Source organism: Salvelinus sp. IW2-2015, linkage group LG32 (assembly GCF_002910315.2).
Source record: "Salvelinus sp. IW2-2015 linkage group LG32, ASM291031v2, whole genome shotgun sequence".
NCBI classification, from domain to species: domain Eukaryota; kingdom Metazoa; phylum Chordata; class Actinopteri; order Salmoniformes; family Salmonidae; genus Salvelinus; species Salvelinus sp. IW2-2015.
This window is the reverse complement of record NC_036871.1, coordinates 37,740,227-37,760,298: the sequence shown is the minus strand read 5'-3', so window position 1 is coordinate 37,760,298 and position 20,072 is coordinate 37,740,227. Positions and strand designations below refer to the sequence as shown.

General features: G+C 43.7%; 1 protein-coding gene across 3 annotated transcripts; it reads left to right on the top strand.

The window, feature by feature from the left end:
- The first annotated feature begins 481 nt into the window (after positions 1-481).
- pask (PAS domain containing serine/threonine kinase) lies at positions 482-19,311 on the top strand. Of its 3 annotated transcripts, none has more exons than XM_023977592.2 (21): positions 482-775; positions 1,632-1,849; positions 2,332-2,558; positions 3,070-3,240; positions 3,397-3,534; positions 3,751-3,885; positions 3,970-4,216; positions 4,379-4,560; positions 5,098-5,182; positions 8,460-8,564; positions 8,851-9,025; positions 9,337-9,533; positions 9,656-10,345; positions 10,518-10,669; positions 12,417-12,593; positions 12,877-13,002; positions 13,165-13,299; positions 13,452-13,651; positions 14,341-14,474; positions 18,136-18,285; positions 18,430-19,311. In XM_023977592.2, the coding sequence occupies exons 2-21, from the start codon at positions 1,645-1,647 to the stop codon at positions 18,585-18,587; spliced, it is 3,789 nt and encodes a 1,262-aa protein (XP_023833360.1). In that variant the 5' UTR covers positions 482-775; positions 1,632-1,644; the 3' UTR covers positions 18,588-19,311. The 3 variants fall into 3 exon arrangements, with proteins under 3 accessions (XP_023833360.1, XP_023833359.1, XP_023833361.1); XM_023977591.2 differs by having other exon boundaries at positions 5,098-5,224; XM_023977593.2 differs by lacking the exon at positions 8,460-8,564 and having other exon boundaries at positions 5,098-5,224.
- The last annotated feature ends 761 nt before the right edge of the window (positions 19,312-20,072 follow it).

The window sequence follows — 20,072 nt, the reverse complement described above, 5'->3', positions numbered from 1 at the left end:
AGGTTGGATTTCTTGCGTTTATAGCGATGGTGATCAATTGCACTGCACTGATGGAGTGGAAATCACAGAAGATAGATGTGATAGCAGATAAATATTTAGGTGTGAGAGATTTTTAGTGCAGAATGGCTACAGGAAGTTTTGAAAAAAGGGGTTCCATCCTCCCAGGCCGATGGCTTGGTGTAGGATCGTTTAGGGCCAAAGTAGTAGTATGGAGGGGTGGGTTTTTGAGGATAGTGTATAAGTCCAGGCTTAGATGATGGTGCAATTTAAGATTTTCCCATTCCCCTTTTCCATTTTTGTTGACCAAAATGTGCAATTCGCACTCCGACCTGAGAAAGACAGCAATATGCAACACAGCGTCTAGTCTGCCGGAAATTCACACGGAGAAGAAGAAAAAACAGCCCTCCCATCGACTCCTCCCATGAGCATCACTTATTGGATAATTGCCCTGAACGACTTTGAATAATAGTTCTCTGATTGGCTGCTCATACCTCGAGTGATTGAAAACCCGCGCGTTACAAACTTTCCCAGATTATCTAAAAAATAACAACACAAAATTGTGTATCTTTCCAAGATAATATTTAGCATTCAACTACTCACGAAGTCGTCACTAAACTCAATACAGTGGCGAGTGCATTGCGTGCAACTTTAGGAATCGGCGGGTTTTGTGGCAACTCTTCCTTAGCAACCAACTTCAATACAGCAAGGAAAAGTCAACACAGCTGTTAGCGAGCTAGCTTGCTAAAAAGCTCATTTCAGGTTTACAAATAAAAGGGTGAGTTTTGGCCAGGTAAAAGTGGATTGTCTAATTTGGTGTGGAGTTAATTCACACGCTTGCAACACATATATCATTAATTGCTACGTTGTAATTATTTCGCCTCTGGCTTATTGCATTGCCTCCCTTTATCGTACCTCATTTGCACACACTATGTAGGCTTTTCTATTGTGTTATTGACCGTACGTTTGTTTATTCCATGTGTAACTCTCGTTTTTTTTGCTTTATATTGGCCAGCTCGCAGTTGTAAATGAACTCTTTCTCAACTGGCCTACCTGGTTAAAAAAACGCTAGCTACCCTAGTTAGGTGGTAGTAGTTAACGTTAGCCATCCGTTAGCTTGCTAGCTACCTGTGTAGAATGGGAATAGCGAACTCCGGTCCAGGGCGTGACTAGCGTCACTATACTTTGGTTACTTACCAGAATAAAGATGTTGCTAGAGTGCTGACGAACATTTCTCAGAATGCGCCGGGTGTCATTCGACGTTCCTCCAAAATACGAAATGTTCACTACGCGATGCATGTTAAAGTAGCTTAGTGGTTAGTGTTGTGCCAGTAACCGAAAGGTTGCGAGATCGAATCCCCGAGCTGACAAGGTAAACATCTTTCGTTCTGCCCCTGAACAAGGCAGTTAACCCACTGTTCCTAGGCCGTCATTGTAAATAAGAATGTTCTTAACTGACTTGCTTAGTTAAAGATTAAAAATGAATAAATCAGAGCTAGTGAAGCCAGTCACTAGAACAGCGAAGTAGTGAAAGCGTACGATGCCCTGGACCAGAACTAGGGTGGGGACAGCAAAGGTTTACTGTACCAGAAACACCATCTGTTACAGCTGAGTAACGTACATCCTTTCCATAGACCAAAGCCCACAATGTCGCTGTGGACTGAGTCCCGTTGGACAGAGAATCAAGGCAACCCTCGTGCTAAAGGGGACACAGTTCATGTTGTCAAGGATGATGACTCGGACCTCCTGGAGGATGACTCATTTGACCTAAACAAGTCCTATCCGTGTGTCGGGCGGCCACTGTACAAGGGCCAGGCGCTAGAACGCTGGCGTTTTCCTGGATTCATAGCAGGTGTGTGTCTGGGTGCTTCCTGCAACTGCCTCCTCTACATGGGTGTATTCATTAGTCAGATTCCATTGGTCTGTTGAAAAACGTTTTGCAACAAACCGTTTACTCTAGGAACTAAACCGGGAGGGACCTACGTGAATTTGTCAAACTTGTTTTCATTGCTAAATGTTTCTGTTTGTAGAACTTTTTGCAACGGAATCTGTCTAATGAATACACCCTCAGGTGTTTCCCTCTAGCTCATACTTGTGGGATAGGAGTTAACATGGTACTATCAAACACAATGGCCGTGATGTCTGGCAGTGCTTAGGTTTACTTACAACTGAGATGGTAGTCTCTAGCCAGAACACAATTGAAAGAGGCTGTGGCATCACAACGCAGTGGGAACAGGCTTATACACTATCATTACTAGTTCATGTCAACTCGTTTGTTCTAGCTTGTCATCACAAGACCCTATACTGTACATCGTAACCCTTTCCTTTCTCTAGGTGATTCTCAGAACTCCTGTAGCTCTGTGGCTATGCGAGACATTCAGATCCCCAGCCGGCACGGCTCAGGATCACACAGCCAGTCAGACTCGCTGTCCACTGTGTCTGAGTCAGACAGAACCCTGCTCAGCCTGCTGACCTGTGCAGGAGGCTTTGCGCTCTCAGGACCTCCAGCTGTCCACAACCCCAACAAGGCAGTCCTCACTGTAGACTGCAAGAGCACAAAGGTAGGGTCACTATATGACTGCAATTGGGCTATATATCAAATGCTCTCTCACAATGCAAATGGCTTTGAAATCAGATTAAAGGTATATGAACTTGAAACTAAAGGCTTAGGGCAGTCAAATGTATTCCTGTATTTTATATACATTTCCACACTGAGGTCAGAATAATACTGTGAAAATGATAATGCCATTGTAGTGTAAGAACTGTTTGAATAGACTGCCTGAAATTTCAGCTGGTTTTGGTGGGATGGCGTTTTGGCCTTCCTGGTGACATCACCAGGTGGTAAATTTGGTTAATAAAACAAGAGTTCTAAACCCCTCTGCCAATCACAGCTAGTCTTCAGTTTTCCCCTCCCCACTCAGACCACTGACTGTCCTAGTAAAATTCTTGCTTGAGAAATTTCTCTTTGCTTAGAAGCTATTTATTTATTTTACAATTTATGTTGGAGTCTTTTTTTTTATGGCTAAAGAGGGATCATTTGCACACGACAATTATTTTTGGTTGTTTTTATAGATATTGGCTGCAAATGTGAAGGCATGCACATTGTTTGAGTGCACCAGCAATGATCTGATTGGACAAAAGCTGTCCTGCTTCCTGAAGAAGACCAATCAGGTCCTGGAAGAAGCTTTAAGTGAGGGGTGTCTTCAGACAGATGGAAATGTAGCAGTGGTGTCTGGGAAAGTGGTAAGAATGATTTTGCAAATAAAGGCTCAATTGTTTTCCTTCTGCACAACCCTCTGTTGCTTGTCAAATTATTATTCTGTTTTGCTTAAGAGTACAGACAATCTCACGTCCTTAGATCACAGCATTGAGGTGACTCCTGTTTTCTTCTCTGTAAAGTTGGATGCAGTGAGCCAGCGTGGTACTGAGGTCCCCGTGTCTGTATGGACCCAGAGACAGTCACAGGAAGGACAGCATTGCCTGGTCATGATGGAGCGTGTGGAGAGAATCTCAGCCCATGTCTCCTTCTCACAAGATGTAAGTTACACACATTCCAAGATGTGGTTCAGAGTGGCAGCTGACATCCTGTGAAACTCAAGTCATTTCTGGGTCATATTCTGTAAGGGCACACAGCACATGTTCTGCAACATAAAAGTCCAGGTAGTCTCTGTCTGTGGTTCAGTATGGTGCCTAATAAATACAACCACAAGGCCTCTGTAACCTGACTCAATGAGCGATCGCGTTTACTTCCAGGGGAGCATCCTGAGCTGTGACCTGGTCTTTGCCCATCTGCATGGTTACAGGCAGACTGAGGAGCTGACAGGGATGTCTATCAGAGAGATGATCCCCTCTCTACACATCCCCCTCCACAGCCGCGCTCTGCCCAAGGTCAGTCCACACACACACACACACACACCTCTGCCCAAAACAGAGCACTGGTTTAACCCTGAGGTAACATCTCCCTTCCCTCAGATGCTGAGGGTCCAGAGGGTGACCAGTCGATGCAGGGGGGGAACCTCCCTCCTCCTCTGTATTAAACTCCAGGGGGCAGTGGTGTGTGGTAAACCCCAGCAGCTGAAGGATGGGGATGGGTTGGGCTGGCCAGAACCCCAAAACACCCCTGGTGGACCTGAGGACCAGCAGGGTTCCCCCGTCTCCTCCCCAGTCTGCAGAGCACCACTGCCAGAACATTGTGAAAATGGAAAGGAACTGTCCTCTGGTAGAACAGTGCTCTTCTCATTCCCGATTCTCTTTGAGGAATGTTACTACAGAATATAATTGTTTGTGTATATAAGTTAGGTAGTTTGTAAGAGATTTCTTGCACAAAAAAAGCAGTATTTGGTATCTAAAGATCTTGTCTGTTTGCCATGCCATCTGTCAGGAGTTAAAGAGAACAGCAGCCTCCTCTCCCCTGGTTCGGGGCTGGTGTATTCTGGGACGGTGTGGGTGTTTGCCCCTCTCAGCGGTCTCCTCACCCTCCACCCTGATGGCTCTATCAACAGCATCCACAACCACCTGTCCCTCCGTCTCCTGGGCTTTGGGAACGCGGAGCTACAGGGGAAGGTATTAAAGTAACTTTTCTCTCATACACTCTGGTTCAATCAAATGTATTTAGAAAGCCCTTTTTTTACATCAGCAAATGTCAGTGCTATACAGAAACCCAGCCCCCCCCCCCCCTTAAGAGTACGGCCATACCATGGCTAAGGGCTGTTCTGCATGACGCAACCTCAGAGGTGCCTTATTGCTATTATAAATTGGGTACAAATGTATTTGAAACAGGAAAAATATTTTGCCATACCTGTGGTATACAGTCTGATATACCATTGGCTGTTAGCCAATCAGCCAATGCTTTTCTAATATACACAATATTCATCAGTATCATAATTATGAACTCTGTGGCCTTCATTGTATTTAGTTATTGGCTGATGCAAACGAGACTCATTTTATGGTCCTTTAGATTCAACAAGCTGTAGAGGGTTCTGTAACTTAGCTCTAGTTTTTACTCCAGGGTTGGGGTCAATTCAGAAAGTAAACCATGTTCCAAATCCAAGTTCTCCTCATTGACGTGAATTGTAACTGTCTTTGTCATGTGTCCTTCAGGATGTCACGTTCCTGATTCCTGCCTTCTATGATTGGTTCTGTGGCTTGGAGAATGGTGTCATTACCCTACCCCAACAACCAGGGGGTGAGCTTCTACACACTGGCTCATCACACCCCTCCAACACAGGTGACTCATCTGTAGTTCAGTTTCTCTCCATCGTAGGGCAGTGTTCTTCTCCCTCAGTTCTTGATGGCTGTCGTAGTGTATGCAGGCTTTTGTTCATCCTAGCACTAACACCTGATTCAGCTAGTCAACTATTAATCAAAGACCTTGATTATCCCAATTTTGTACAGATGTGCGATCTTAATTTGACCAGTTTCTCACAGTAAAATGATCCTGCAGCAACAGGAAATGTGAATTATATCCACTTATAATTCATGTACACTTTTGTAGGGGTTGATACATTTATAGTTGATACATTAAGTCTGACAATTAAGTGGAGATTTTTTTTACTTTAGAAGCTTTTTAAACATTGAATAAACTATTTGCATTTCCTGCTGTGTAGTGATGGTGCTCAAATTAGGATAGTATGTCTAAGTGCTGGGCTAGCACAAATGTCCCCAGAAGCAGGCGTGAGGAACACTCCCTGTTGTCGAGCTGAGCACTGTAGTGACGGGGACACGAGGCCTCTGGACCTCAAAGCCAGTTCCTCCACTTTCACTGCATAATCGGACTGATTTGAGACCTGGGACACCAGGTGTGTGCAGTTATCAGGTAGAACAGAAAGCCAGCAGGCTCTAGTCCTTGTAGACCAGGTATTCCCAAACTGGGGTATGCACAATGCTGTCGGGGGTACGCCAAATACAAATGTGATTCATATTTAAAAAATAATAAATCACGTTTTGAAACCGTCCATTTATAGTTTCCAACGGGGCTATACATTTGGGTGAGGTTCTCATCTGAGTAGCCTCGTTTCACTGCCAAAAATCAAATTCAACCATCTATTCAGCAAAATAATAACAATGTCAAATACAGGTAGCCTAGCCAAGTAATTAACATCCAATCACATTAACTGTTACCCTCTCGTGAGAATTCTACTAACGGTCCATATGTAGGCGAACGTTGCTGCTGCTCATTCTGTTTGCTCAAATATGTAAATGGTTAAAGTAAGGCCGTGTCTATAGACGCCTACCAGCTCTACTGGTAGTACTGCTACTACCAGCAGTATCGTACCTGTCGACAAGTTGCTCTGCGTCCATGAGCATATCCAATGCTAGCATCAGTAATTCTACATTTGTTGTTAGCCCAGCTAGCATGGACACTGACAGTTGTGAATCTGATGCAGCAGAAGAGCTACTTCCCCCTTACCCGGGAAAGCACCGAACAGCAGACAGGGACGTTGGACCATCGAAGAGGCGCAAATATAATGAGAACTACATTGATTTGGTGTTCACTTATATTGGGAGTAGTGCCTTTCCTCAGCCACAGTGTGTTTATATGCATAAGTACAAAAGTACTATCTCACAACTTGCTGAAACCATCACTCTTGCGCATAAATTTAGAAACAAAATATGTCAATTTGAATAATAAACCATTTTTTATTTATTATTTATTTTAAAAAAAGTGCGAGAATTAATACGACTTGAGTAAAACATGTATAAAAGCAACAGATACCATTAAGAAAGGGAAGGGCCGAAAACTATTAAAACAAGTCCTTCAAACTGTTTCACGACGCATCAGTGACACGGCAGGAGATGTTTTGAAACAATTACTGCTTTGCATACAAGCCAGTGAATTATGTGTTACAGCTATGAGTCAACAGATGTGGCGGGCCTGGCACAGCTCCTGGTATATGTCTGTTACGTTTATGGGGGATCAATTAAGAAAGACATCCTATTCTGGACAACAGGAGAGGATATATAAGTACTGGGCAGCTTTATGACATCAAATGGACTTTGGTGGTCAAGACGTGTTGGTATCTGTACTGAAAGCTGTGACGGAGACATAGTGGAGTGGTAACGCTCATGCAAGCAGTTGCTCCCGACCCCACTTGGGTACACTGCAGCAACTACCGAGAGGCTCTTGCTGCCATGGGAATCCCTGACAGCTTAAACTACAGTGAAATGGTTAACTTTGTTAAAGCAAGGCCCCTGAGCTCTCGTGTATTTTCTGCAGTATGCAACGATATGGGCAGCRACCATGTGACACTTTTACAACATACAGAAGTGCGCTGGTTATCAAGGGGCAAAGTATTGACACGTTTTTTTTTTTTAATTTAGAGACTAGCTTAAAGTTTTCTTTATTGACCATTTTCACTTGTCTGACCGCTTGCATGATGACGAGTTTCTCACACGACTAGCCTATCTGGGTGATGTTTTTCTCGCCTGAATGATCTGGATCTAGGATTGCAGGGACTCTCCACAACTATATTCAATGTGTGGGATTAAATTGAGGCTATGATTAGAAATTAACAAGGACAACACACAGGTCTTTCCATTTATATATTTTTTTGTGTGCAAATGAACTCAACCTTACGGACAATGTCAAATGTGATATAGCGAAGCACCTGAGTGAGTTGGGTGTGCAATTACGCAGGTACTTTCCCAAAATGGGTGACACAAACAACTGGATTCGTTATCTGTTTCATGCCAGACCTCCAGTCCACTTACTTGATATCTGAACAAGAGAGCCTCATCAAAATTGCAACAAGCGGTTCTGTGAATTTAATCAGCAGCCACTGCCAGATTTCTGGATTGGGCTGCGCTCAGTTTCCTGCTTTGGCAAATCACGCTGTTAAGACACTGATGCCCTTTGCAACCACATACCTATGTGAGTGGCTTCTCGGCCCTCACTAGCATGAAAACTAAATACAGGCACAGACTGTGTGAAATTATTTAAGACAGACTCTCTCCAATACAACCCAACATTGCAGAGTTATGTGCATCCTTTAAAGCACACCGTTCTCATTAACCTGTGAGTTATTCACAATTTTCAACAAATAAAAGTTTTATGTAAGATGGCAAAATTATTTATTAGTGCCCTAGTCCTTTAAGAGATCTGTCACTTCCCACGAGCCGGGTTGTGATAAAATCGCACTCATTCTTAGGTTTAATAAATGTATCATATAGTGTGTGGCAGGCTTACAATGATGGCAAAAACAACATTTGAGTGCGCTGGTGCTGGAGGGGGTATGTTTGAAGGGGTATGGGACTATAACGTTTGGGAACCACTGTTGGGGAAGAGTTGAAAAGCGCTGCTCTATTGGTTTAGCACCAGGGCAGGAAAAATCCTCTAATCCAATTGGTGCTTTCCACTCCATGAAACAACTCTATTGGATGGCAGCCAGCTATGGGTGTTTGTCAGATTCCTTGTTTTTCCTTCATCTCCAGTAAATGGAGCATTAACTCTGTTCCCCTTCCAGACCCCTGTGTATACTCTGGTCATCCTAACCCTGTCCCTGCTGCTAGCACAGTCACTCATCCCATTCCCACATTCCCAATGGGAGGCAAACTTCAACAGGGAAAAGGTTGGCTCTCACTCATCACTAACGTGCATTTCTGAAGTGTTACTAGTGCTCGTGTTACTCATGAAATCCATTTCCTTTCTACATCGTCAGTGTTCTGCCTCTTCGTGCATCATTTAGATGTGATAATCTACCTGGTTTTCATTGCTTTGTTGATTATTCATGTTCACTGGGTTTGTCATCTCAAATCACTTAGTTTTTTCAGAATCCAAGTAATGCCGTCAAAAGGTAATAACAATCCTGAGTAATTAGATTTGGGGAAGAAACATGTTTGTTTCTGGCTGTCTAGACCCCAGCTCTCTGCTGGCTGGTGACATGGCCATGGTGCAAAAGGAAGAACAGGGGAGAAACCTCTCCACCGGGAAGGGCAGGATCTTCACTGGCTCCAGTACCAGACTGGAGCAGCAGGGCAGCACTCCCTCCACCCTGGACCCTCCGGAGGTTACCTCCACACCCATGATCAGGTAAGTCACCTATGGACAAGTTCAGTCCTGAAATAACCATGTAGTGAGGGGGAGTCCTGTTCCCTTTGGTTTTCATATTGGTTTTAATTTCCACATTTACCTCTAACACCTGACTTCCCACTTGAATGAATCAGACACAAGCTTAAAGGCAATGATCAAAGTCAGCAGGTGAGAGGCCCTGAGGTAGGCCAGTTGCTAACCTAATGAAGATGTTGTGGATGTACATGACGTGTTTAATGATAGTGGTTGATATGGGATGGTGCTGAACTGTCAGTGTTTCTGTAGGGGCCTAACTAAGTTTCTCTCCACAGGGTTGATGACACTGCAGAACTGATGGAAGAAGCTGCCCAGGTGGCCCCGTGTCCCAGCCAGTGTGACAGTGGAGACAACACCCACGACCTGCTACAGTCCTTTGCCCTGGTGGAGAGAGGCGAGGTACTCTGCCTGTCACTCACTCACCCTCCAACCTGTAGCCCAGGAGGGCAACCCCTCAGTGGGGTGGGACCAGGTATGAATTAGCTAACAGATTGTGATTATAATTTTTTTTAAAAGTTTGATGTCTAAATTCACCTCAAATTTTCCTCTGAGAATGGACTTTAATGTAGAAGTGTGTTATTTGTATTACTTAAGGCACTCCAACCATGGATGAGCGCAGCCGAGCACGGCCCTGCCGCCCCACCCCATACCATGCCAAAGACCCCCAGCAGCTGTGTGACCTGTCAGCTGTGCAGGACTCCAGCTTCGAGGTGATCTCCCTGGGCAGCCGCTCCTCCTCAGGGTTCTGTGAGAAGTGGGCTGGGTGTCATGGGGGGTCCAGCCCGACGGCGGTCACCTCCCGGACAGCCCAGGTTGTGGACTCGGCCAGCTGCTACCTGGACCTGGACACCAATGGGGAGCTGGTGACTCGGGCCATGGCCGACCTGAACCTGAGTGGAGTTCTAGAGCTGCCTGGTGTTGGAGGTGATGATGACTTCTCCCATACCTCGGTTGATACCGCCGAGCTCCTGCGTACCCCTTCACCGTACGTGGTCGAGTCCGACCAGGAAGAGGGACCCGGATGTGTGGAGGTCCGGAACAGTCAATTAAAAGGACTGGCGGGGGAGGACGAACGTGATCAGTGGGCTGTGTTCTCTGTTCTCCACAACGTCCAAAGCCAAGACTCTAGACAGATGAATGGAGAGATGCAGTTGATCTCGGATGCCCCTCCCAACACCTCCACCCCTAAGAAGCAGCAGGAGAATGAGTGCTCCAAGACCCCACAGCACATCACAGAGGGGAGCTATGATGGAAGTGTTTACCACAGGGATGGAACAAGAATTGGTTTGTACCTCTTCACAAGCTCTCACTTAGCTTTTATCTTTGAGAAGAGCTGAGCTTCCAGGTCTAGAGCAACTCCTTAAGATGGTGTGTAATCAGCTCTGTGGTACTCGATTACAAAGTTGGTTTTAGAACTACGAGGATTAATTATAGCCTCTCCCTTTCTTTCCTCCAGAGGTGCAGTGTGAGATCCGTAGGGCTGAGCTTCATGGGGCTAGGTGTGTGTTCTGTGTGTGGCTGAGCAGGCCTGGACAGCAGGAGGACATGTTGCATCATAGTGGCAACAGAGCTTCACTACAAAACTCATCCTCACTCAGTCTGGGAGAGGTCAGTATACTGTGTGTAAACTCCTGCTTAATCTTGAAAAATCACCTTTTTATTTAATTGTTTGGTTGATTTGGACAGGTTGACGGGTTTTTGCTTTCACCCGGTCTGGTAAAGATATGAGTATTGTGCTGCAAACATTGATGTATTCACACTGCTTTACTTCCACAATTTGTTACAAAGTCAGCTTAAAGTGGATAGAATTTTATATACAAATTTATTTATAAWGCCCTTCGTACATCAGCTAATATCTCAAAGTGCTTTACAGAAACCCAGCCTAAAACCCAAAACAGCAAGCAATGCAGGTGTAGAAGCACGGTGGCTAGGAAGAACTCCCTAGAAAGGCCAAAACCTAGGAAGAAACCTAGAGAGGAACCAGGCTATGAGGGGTGGCCAGTCCTCTTCTGGCTGTGCCGTGTGGATTATAACAGAACATGGCCAAGATGTTCATAAATGACCAGCAGGGTCAAATAATAATAATGATCTACACAATACTCTAGTCAAACTGGAATAAAAGTTGTCATATTTGAAATAAAACGCCATCTTGATTAGATAGTATTGACTCAGGGTGTTGAATACCAAGTTAGACTCTCCTTTGACAGTGATTACACTCTTTCTGGGTAAGTCCCACACCTGGATTGTACAATATTTGCACATTCTTTTAAATTCTTCAACCTCTGTCAAGTTGTTGATCATTGCTAGACAGCCATTTTCAAGTCTTGCCATAGATTTCAAATCTGATTGAAGTCAACTTTAACTAGGCCACTCAGGAACATGGTAAACTCCAGTGTATTTGGCTTCTTTCTTTTTGTCCTGCTGAAAGAAATGTTTGTTGGAAAGCAGGTTTTCCTCTGTTTTCTTTTATCATAAATTCCCTAGTCCTTGCCACTGACAAGCATACCATAACATGATGCAGCCACCATCATGCTTGAAAATGAAGTGGTACGCAGATGTTGGATTTTCCCTAACATACCACTTTGTGTTAGTACATGTTAATTCCAGTTTAACTTTAGTGCCTTAGTGCAAACAGGATGCATGTTTTGGAATATTTTTCTTGTACAGCCTTCCTCTTCAATCAGTCAATTAGGTTAGTATTGTGGATTAACTACAATGTTGTTCCACTGCCATTAAACTAACTGTTTTAGTCACCATTGGCCTCATGGTGAAATCCCTAAGCGGTTTCCTTCCTCTCCGGCAACTGAGTTAGGCAGGACGCATGTATCGTTGTAGTGACTGGGTRTATTGATACACCATCCAAATTGTAATTAATAACTTCACCATGCTCAAAGGGATATTCAATGTCTGTTTCTATTTTATCTTGATCCATATACCATTAGGAGCCCTTTGCCAAGCATTGGAAAACCTCCCTGGTCTTATTGGTTGAATCTGCTTGACTGAGGGACCTTACAGATAATTGTGTGGGGTACAGAGATGAGGTAGTCATTCAAAAATAATCTTAAACACTATTGCACACAGTGAGTCCATGCGACTTGTGATTTGTTCAGGACATGTTTACTCCTGAACTTATTTAGGCTTGCCATAACAACGGGGTTGAATACTTATTGACATTTCGGCTCCATTTGTTTAATTTGTAAARATTTAGACTTTTCCACTTTGGCATTGTGTATGTAGGCCAGTGACACAAACACAATGTAATGTTTAAAATTTGGGCTGTAGCACAACAAAATAATGAAAGTCAAGGGGTGTGTKTTACTTTCTGAWGGCACTTTATTTGTATATTTTGACTCAGGCGATCCTGGAGGCCAGCCGTGGCGGTGCCGGTGAGGCGCTGCTCTCCACTTTGGACCTGGACCATTCCCGTGCGTGCGATGGGCAGTTCTCAGAGCTGTACCAGCCGCTCCACGCYGTGGGGAAAGGGGCCTTCGGCTTCGTGTGGCAGGCSTGCAGACGCTCTGACAGAGAGAAGGTGAGACTGACTGGGGACTCGTTACATTTTTACTAGTAAAGGTGAAGACCAACCACTCGTGCACCTTATGAGTACCATAACGTATCTTTATGGAGGGATGTGTATTTAAATAAATATATAATAATTATACAAAATGTGACTCAAAATAGCTTTGAATTCCAGGTAACTGTATGATGTCAATGTGGGCGCTTCACTGCATCCAAATTCAGTTTTTGGAAAGGTAACTCCTGGATTTGTGTATTCAAATAGTGTTWAAGTGTGATTGTCCCTCCTATGTGTGTAGGTGGTGGTGAAGTTTATCAGGAAGGGAAGGATAGTCAGTGAATGCTGGGTGGATGACCCCGTGCTGGGCCGCGTCAGTCAGGAGGTCGCCATACTCACCCGTCTGACACACCACAACATCGTCAAGGCAACAACTTTTTTTGAGTTTGTTTGTTCCATGTTTTTAATGTGGTTGTCAGTGGTAACCCACATCTCCTCCATACAGAATAACACAAACCTTCTACACTAAACAGTTTAGAGGCTCTTTTCCTAACATGTCTCTGTTTATTCTCTCATCTGTGTGACTCAGGTCCTGGAGGTGTTTGAGAACGAGGGTTATTTCCAGATGGTGATGGAAAAGCATGGGGAGGGTCTGGACCTGTTTGAGTTCATAGACAAACAGCCCCAGCTGGACGAGCCTCTGGCCAGCTACATCTTCAGACAGGTACGGGACAGGAAGACAGAGGAACAATGGGTGCTTTGCCTCTTTGCACCTGTGTGTATAAACGAAACAGAATATGGGCAGAAAAATGTGATGGGTATTGTGTGTAATGGTCACCACTTTGTCTCACCATCTCCTCCCCCCCCCCCCCCCAGTTGGTGGCAGCGGTGGTGTATCTGAGGAACGAAGGCATCCTCCACAGGGACATCAAGGATGAGAACATCATCATTAACACAGAGTTCCACATCAGACTCATAGACTTTGGCTCTGCTATCCCGCTGGCTCCAGGGAAGCTTTTCTACACCTTCTGTGGCACGCTGGAGTACTGCTCCCCAGAGGTGCTGAAGGGCAACCCGTAAGCACAGTTTTTTGTTCTGGATCAAGAAGGGGCGTAGGTGATAGTGTTGCAGGGGCATGACTGGAGTCGTGGCAATGGGGCGCGGCTGAATTTAAACAAACTTAGAGGCACCCATCTTGGCGCTGTAGAAATGTCTGAATTTAAGCAAATTTCCTGCAAATATACACTATTTTGGAATTTTATTAGGATCGCTGTTGCAAAAGCAGCATTATGCCATGGAGCTGACATTTTGATGTTTTAAAGCTAATTTTGTRCAATTCTATGCATTTTGCCATGGCTAATGCTGTGTTTTGCTTAAACATCACACAATCAATACTGCTAAATTCATTGTTTTGGGAATTTAATTCTTCCTGGCTGTTAAGCTTTTCTTTTGCTGACTTATTTTTCCAAGATTTATATTTTTCCTTCATGTGTTTTAGTCATTAAGTTTATACAAGGTGTTTTTCGTTCCCCCAAAAAATAAAATGCAGAAAAATCCCTATAAACACACACAGCCTATGTTGGCCTTATGAGAAGTGGCAGAGGGGGTAGTATACACAACTGTTAGGACAAAACAGTTTTTGCAACATGATTTTATAAAACTATAAACTAGGAAATGCCAAATGAGAGCAATCCTGTACATGGTGGTCCTTTTTTGTTGTTTACTGTCAGTTGTTTACTGTGGGTTCCTCTCCTGTGTTGCGTAGCTACAGCGGTCCAGAGCTGGAGTTGTGGTCTCTGGGGGTGCTGCTCTACACATTGCTGTTCGGTGAGAACCCTTTCTGCGACATGGAGGAGACCCTGCAGTCCAAACTCAAGCCCCCCTTCCCTGTCTCGCCAGGTAGGACATCAGTCAGAAACCGGTGTASTAGTGGGTACCAGGTTACCAAGATTTAGATTTCACGCAAACTCCTGGTTCCTGGGATAAATAACTGCTAGAAACTGAACTTTTTTTTTTTCTATGAACAGCATGACATGTAATGGAACTGTTAAATTATACTCAACAAAAATATAAATGGAACATGTAAAGTATTTGTTTCATGAGATAAAATATCCCAGAAAAGTTCCATATGCRCAMAWATTGGCAGGCATAGGTTACGGACAACRAACACAATTTTATTGATTGAAATTTTAGAGACAAGGTCCTGAGGCCMRTTGTCGTGCAATTTAACCGCTGCCATCACCGTATGTTTCAGGCCGTGTTTTATCATGCCATGTCGCAAGGATCTGTACACAATTCCAGGAAGCTGAAAAATGTCCCKGTTCTTCCATGGCCTGCATACACACCAGACATGTCACCCGTTGAGCATGTTTAGGATGCTCTGGATCACCGTGTACGACAGCATGTTCCCACCAATATCCAGCGACTGTGACAGCCATTGAAGAGTGGGGAAACAGSCCTCAACGTATACAAGATAAAGGAGCTAGGCGTGGACTAGAGATAAAGGAAGGCCGAACACGCCCCCATTCACATCGACAGGGCTGTAGTGGAGCGTGTCCACAWCACCAACAAACTATCATGGTCCAAAGACAGTCGTGAAGAGGGCACAACACATTTTCCCCCTCTGGAGACTGAAGATTTGGCATGGGTCCTCAGATCGTCAGTTCTTCAGCTGCACCGTCAAGAGCATCCTGACCGGTTGCATCACCGCCTGGTATGGCAACTGCTCAGCGTCCGACCGTAAGGAGCTACAGAGGGTAGTGCATACGGCCCAGTACATCACTGGGGACAAGCTTCCTTCCATCCAGGACCTCTACACTAGGCCGTGTCAGAGAAAGGCCCCAAAAAATAATCMGAATCCAGCCACCCCAGTCATACACTGTTCTCTGCCAACGCATGACAAGTGGTACTGGAGCGCCAAGTCTAGGACAAAGGCTCCTTAACAACTTCTACCCCCAAGCCATAAGATTGCTGAGAAATTAATCAGCCACCTACCTGGACTATTTACGTTGGCTCGCTGTTTATCTATGCATAGTCACTTTACGCCTACCTACTTGTACAAATTACCTCAACTAACCTGTACCCCCTCACATTGACGCGATACCCCTGTATATAGCCTCGTTATTGTTACTTTTTATTAGTTGAAATATTTAACTCAATTTCTTGAACTGCCTTAAGGGATTGTAAGCATTTCACAGTAAGGTCTACACCTGTTGTATTTGGCGCATGTGACAAATGAAATTTCATCAACTCTGAAGGAGATGTGTCAAATGGTCATGAGAYAAATGGTCACACCAGATACTGACTGGTTTTCTGATCCACTTACCTTTAAGAAAAAGTAGATATCTTTGACCAACCGATTCATATCTGTATTCCCGGTCATGTGAATTCCATAGATTAGGGCCTAATGAATTTATTTAAATTGACTTTCCTTATATGAACTGTAACTCAGTAAAATTGTTAATATTTGCATGTTTATTTTTGTGTGTATAAATATCTCGGCAAAAGAAATGTCCTCTTACCCCACTCTTCCACCAAGGCACCTGCAAGTTCCCAGACATTTCTGGGGGAATGGCTCTCACCCTCCGATCCAACAGTTTCCACATGTGCTCAATGGGATTGAGATCCGGGCTCTTCGCTGGCCATGGCAGAACACTGACATTCCTGACAAATCATGCATAGCACTGGTGGCTTTGTCAGGAAGGGTACCACATGAGGGAGGAGGATGTCTTCTCTGTAATGCAGTGTTGAGATTGCCTGCAATGATGACAAGCTCAGTCCGATGATGCTGTGACACACCGCCTCAGACCATGACGGACCCTCCACCTCAATCGATCCCACTACAGGCCTCTAACGCTCATTCCTTTGACGATAAAYGTGAATCCGACCATCATCCCTGGTGAGACAAAACCACGAAGAGCACTTTTTGCMAGTCCTGTCTGGTCCAGCGATGGTGGGATTGCCCATAGGTGATGTTGCTGGGAAGGAACTGCCTTACAAAAGGCCTACAAGCCCTCAGTCCAGCCTCCCAGCCTGCTGCGGACAGTCTGAGCACTGATGGAGGATTTGTGCATTGCTTGTGTAACTCGGGCAGTTGCCATCCTGWACCTGTCGGCAGGTGTGATGTACCAATCCTGTGCAGGTGTTACACGTGGTCTGCCACTGCTAGGACGGACAGCTGATCATCCTATCTCCCTGTTGCGCTGTCTTAGGCGTCTCACAGTACAAACATTGCAATTTATTGCACTGGCCACCTTTTTTCTTTTGGTGTTTTTCAGTCAGTAGAATGGCCTCTAGTGTCCTAACTGACCTTAATTGCCTATTGTCTAAGCTGTTTGTCTTTGTCCACAGGTGCATGTTCATTAATTGTTTATGGTTCATTGAACAAGCATGGGAAACGGTGTTTAAACCCTTTACAATGAAGTTATTTGGATTTTTACGATTTCTTTGAAAGACAGGGTACTTGAAAGACGGGATGCTTTTTTAAAAATGTATATATTTTTTGCTGAGTTTACACAGCGCATATATAAATCGGTATTGTCAGCATGCGCAATCATCCAATTTGTTTCTAATTTACACATCACTATCTGGCGTTTGGGAGTCAAGTTTTTTATAATTCCGTGTGCACTCGCTCTCTGCCATCCTCTAGCATCAATTCCATTCAAGTTGCCTCAAATGGCTAATCCTGCTCAAGATAGATATACAGCATGTACATATCATTAACACCTTCCTAATATTGTGTTGCGCCCCCTTTTTGCCCTCAGAACAGCCTTGTATATTAAACGGTCATTCATTAGTTAGAAACGTATATTTAACGATCTAACGCTTGCGCAATATGCACCTGCTCTGGCCTCTCTCTATATAGCTCTTGTGGAGTCCCAGGAAAAGCTACTACAATAGCTTAATTGGGACTTTTTTTATTTGTATTTTTAGCATTTCTGGAGCTGAGGGATTCTGAATGTTAAATGCAGCAGCAGAAAACTGCCTTTTGAAGCGTGAGAACTAGTGATGGCCAAAAACACGACCATTCAATGATAAGCAAATTATTCAACCATRTCATTAGAATGAGAACAACTAAACTTTCATTTAACTGAGAAAGGAATGAAGTAATATGCACATAGCGCAACATGAAAGGTATGCTGTCAGCCTACTAATTGCAAATTTTTATAACTTTGTAGGCCATATGTCCTTCACCAGCATCGCTTGTTCTCAACTTCATGGGTTGAACGAGATGTGTAATTCCAGTCAAATAATAGTCCACACAAGATTACTGGCGCTTGTTTCATTTATTTACCCAGCATATATCTATCGACATATAAATATTTTTCTGTGTTGGATAACAGCAYAAACTTGGTCTCATACATTTTAATGTAGGGTTCATTTACCTCAGGTAGCATCCAGCTTGTTTTCATGCCACTCAAATCCAGACATGTATATGCTGTAATGGTTTTGGCGGGAAATACTGGGATTTTTTTAAATTATATTTTTTTTAATAAAATTGACCAACAGCCTATTTTTCCCATCTGTGAATGGTGTCTGACCTCTTCCTGTGCTCCCCCAGACCTGCATGCTATGCTGTCAGGAATGCTGCAGCCTGACCCCCAACAGAGAATGACCCTGGAGCAGCTCCTGCTGCAGCCCTGGATTCGCCAGCCCATCTGCCTGGCTGACTACAGCTGGGAGGAAGTGTTCCCCTACTGCAAGAGCCACGGTCAGTGGAGGCGACGAGACCCTCTTCTCTCATTCTTATCACCCAATAGCTAAACAAACGACAGCCACTTTAGTCTGTAGGGTACAGTGTCCATATTAGCACATCAGATTTTCACCCATAGTCACTTTCCTCTTATCTTCACAGCTCCCCCACAGTACCACGAGTCTGTTCCTGGGGACTTTCTAGGCCAGGGCTTGTACCCGGACACTAGAGATGATTCTTCACTTCCTTCTGATGATGACGATGAGAGGTCCATGGCCGCCATGACAACTGAGCTCATGAAGTACCTCTCTGATGAATGAGTGAACTTCAGTGGTGCATTTTAATCTTCTGACTTCCTCTCTCCTGGATCTCCTTCCCTTCATATGCACTAATCTGTAAACCTCTGTCCATATTCTCCATCCTATGGGAAGGAGACAAGGGGTGGGAGAACCATTTTAGACTCAAGATGCACCCGTCATCGTATATCAAGACCTGGATTGACTGAAGAGACTCTAAATACCAAGTGTGCTTTTACAACAAGAATGAATGAATAAATAGATACAATTTTTAGAATGTGTATTGGGGGGAGATGTAGCCTTAAAGTTATGTATATGAAAACAACCAAAGAGTTACAGCAAAATAATGGGMAGAACATACAACACCTACGGGTGCCTTTATTTGCTGTAATCTATTAGTAGGACTGTGGTATATTGGCTAATGAATGTAGCGTAGCTGCCGAAGCCTTAAAATGGGTAAAAAGACCAGTTTCACTTCAAAATATAAAATGCACTGATGCCTCGAGCAGTGGGTTGACTGATTTAGGTGCCACTACTCGCCAACGGGCTAGATGATTCACATTTCTTATCTGTTGTCTGATTATATTAAACAATTATGTTAAAGAAGTAGTGGTGTTAACTGCTTATTTAATGCTTGTCGTTTGTGCAAATTGTAAGTCTTTCACAGTATTTTAATATATAATTCACATGCTTTTATCAGTTTGACTGTTTCCCGTTTTAACATTGCAAATAAAATATACAAATATTTAAAGCTAGAATCCTCATTTGCAACAAAAAAAATTGGTAGGTCTTGATATATACCTCCCCTATATTTATCTTGTACTTTAGGTATGAGTCCCTCCATTTTGAAGGTGACATAAGTATTTGGACAAATTCACTTAGCATATTTAGTTAAAATGATATTATTTGGTCCTGTATTCCTAGCACTCAATGACTACATCAAGCTTGTGACAACTTGTTTGATGCATATGTAGTTTATGTTGTGCCCATTAGAAATTAATGGTAAAAATATTGTCATTTTGGAGTCAGTTTTATTGTGAATAAGTGTTTCTGAACACTTGTTCGTTTTAATGTCGACTCTGGGATGATCATGAATGAATTGTGATAAAGTTAGCTGCCTGAAGAGCATGCCCCCAAAACATGCTAACTTCTCACCATTACAKGGCRGGTTAGCCTTTTTGGGGGTATGATATTTGTCTAACTTYCTCGCTCATGATTTTCTGGAGTCATGGTAACATCCACATTTTAATGTAACTGTATTCAGAAATACTTTAAAATAAGTGACTCCAAAATGACTACATTACTTAATATTAATTTCTATTGGGTGCAACATAATCTGAAACGCAACCAAAACAAACTGCAAATGCATCCAACAAACTTGATGTCGTTTTGTGTTAGGAATCTGGGACCGAATACTAAATGTAATACACTAAGTGAATTTGTCCAAATACTTGTTACCTTCAAATGGGGGGGGACTAGATACATAAATGCTTTCATTCCTAAACAGTA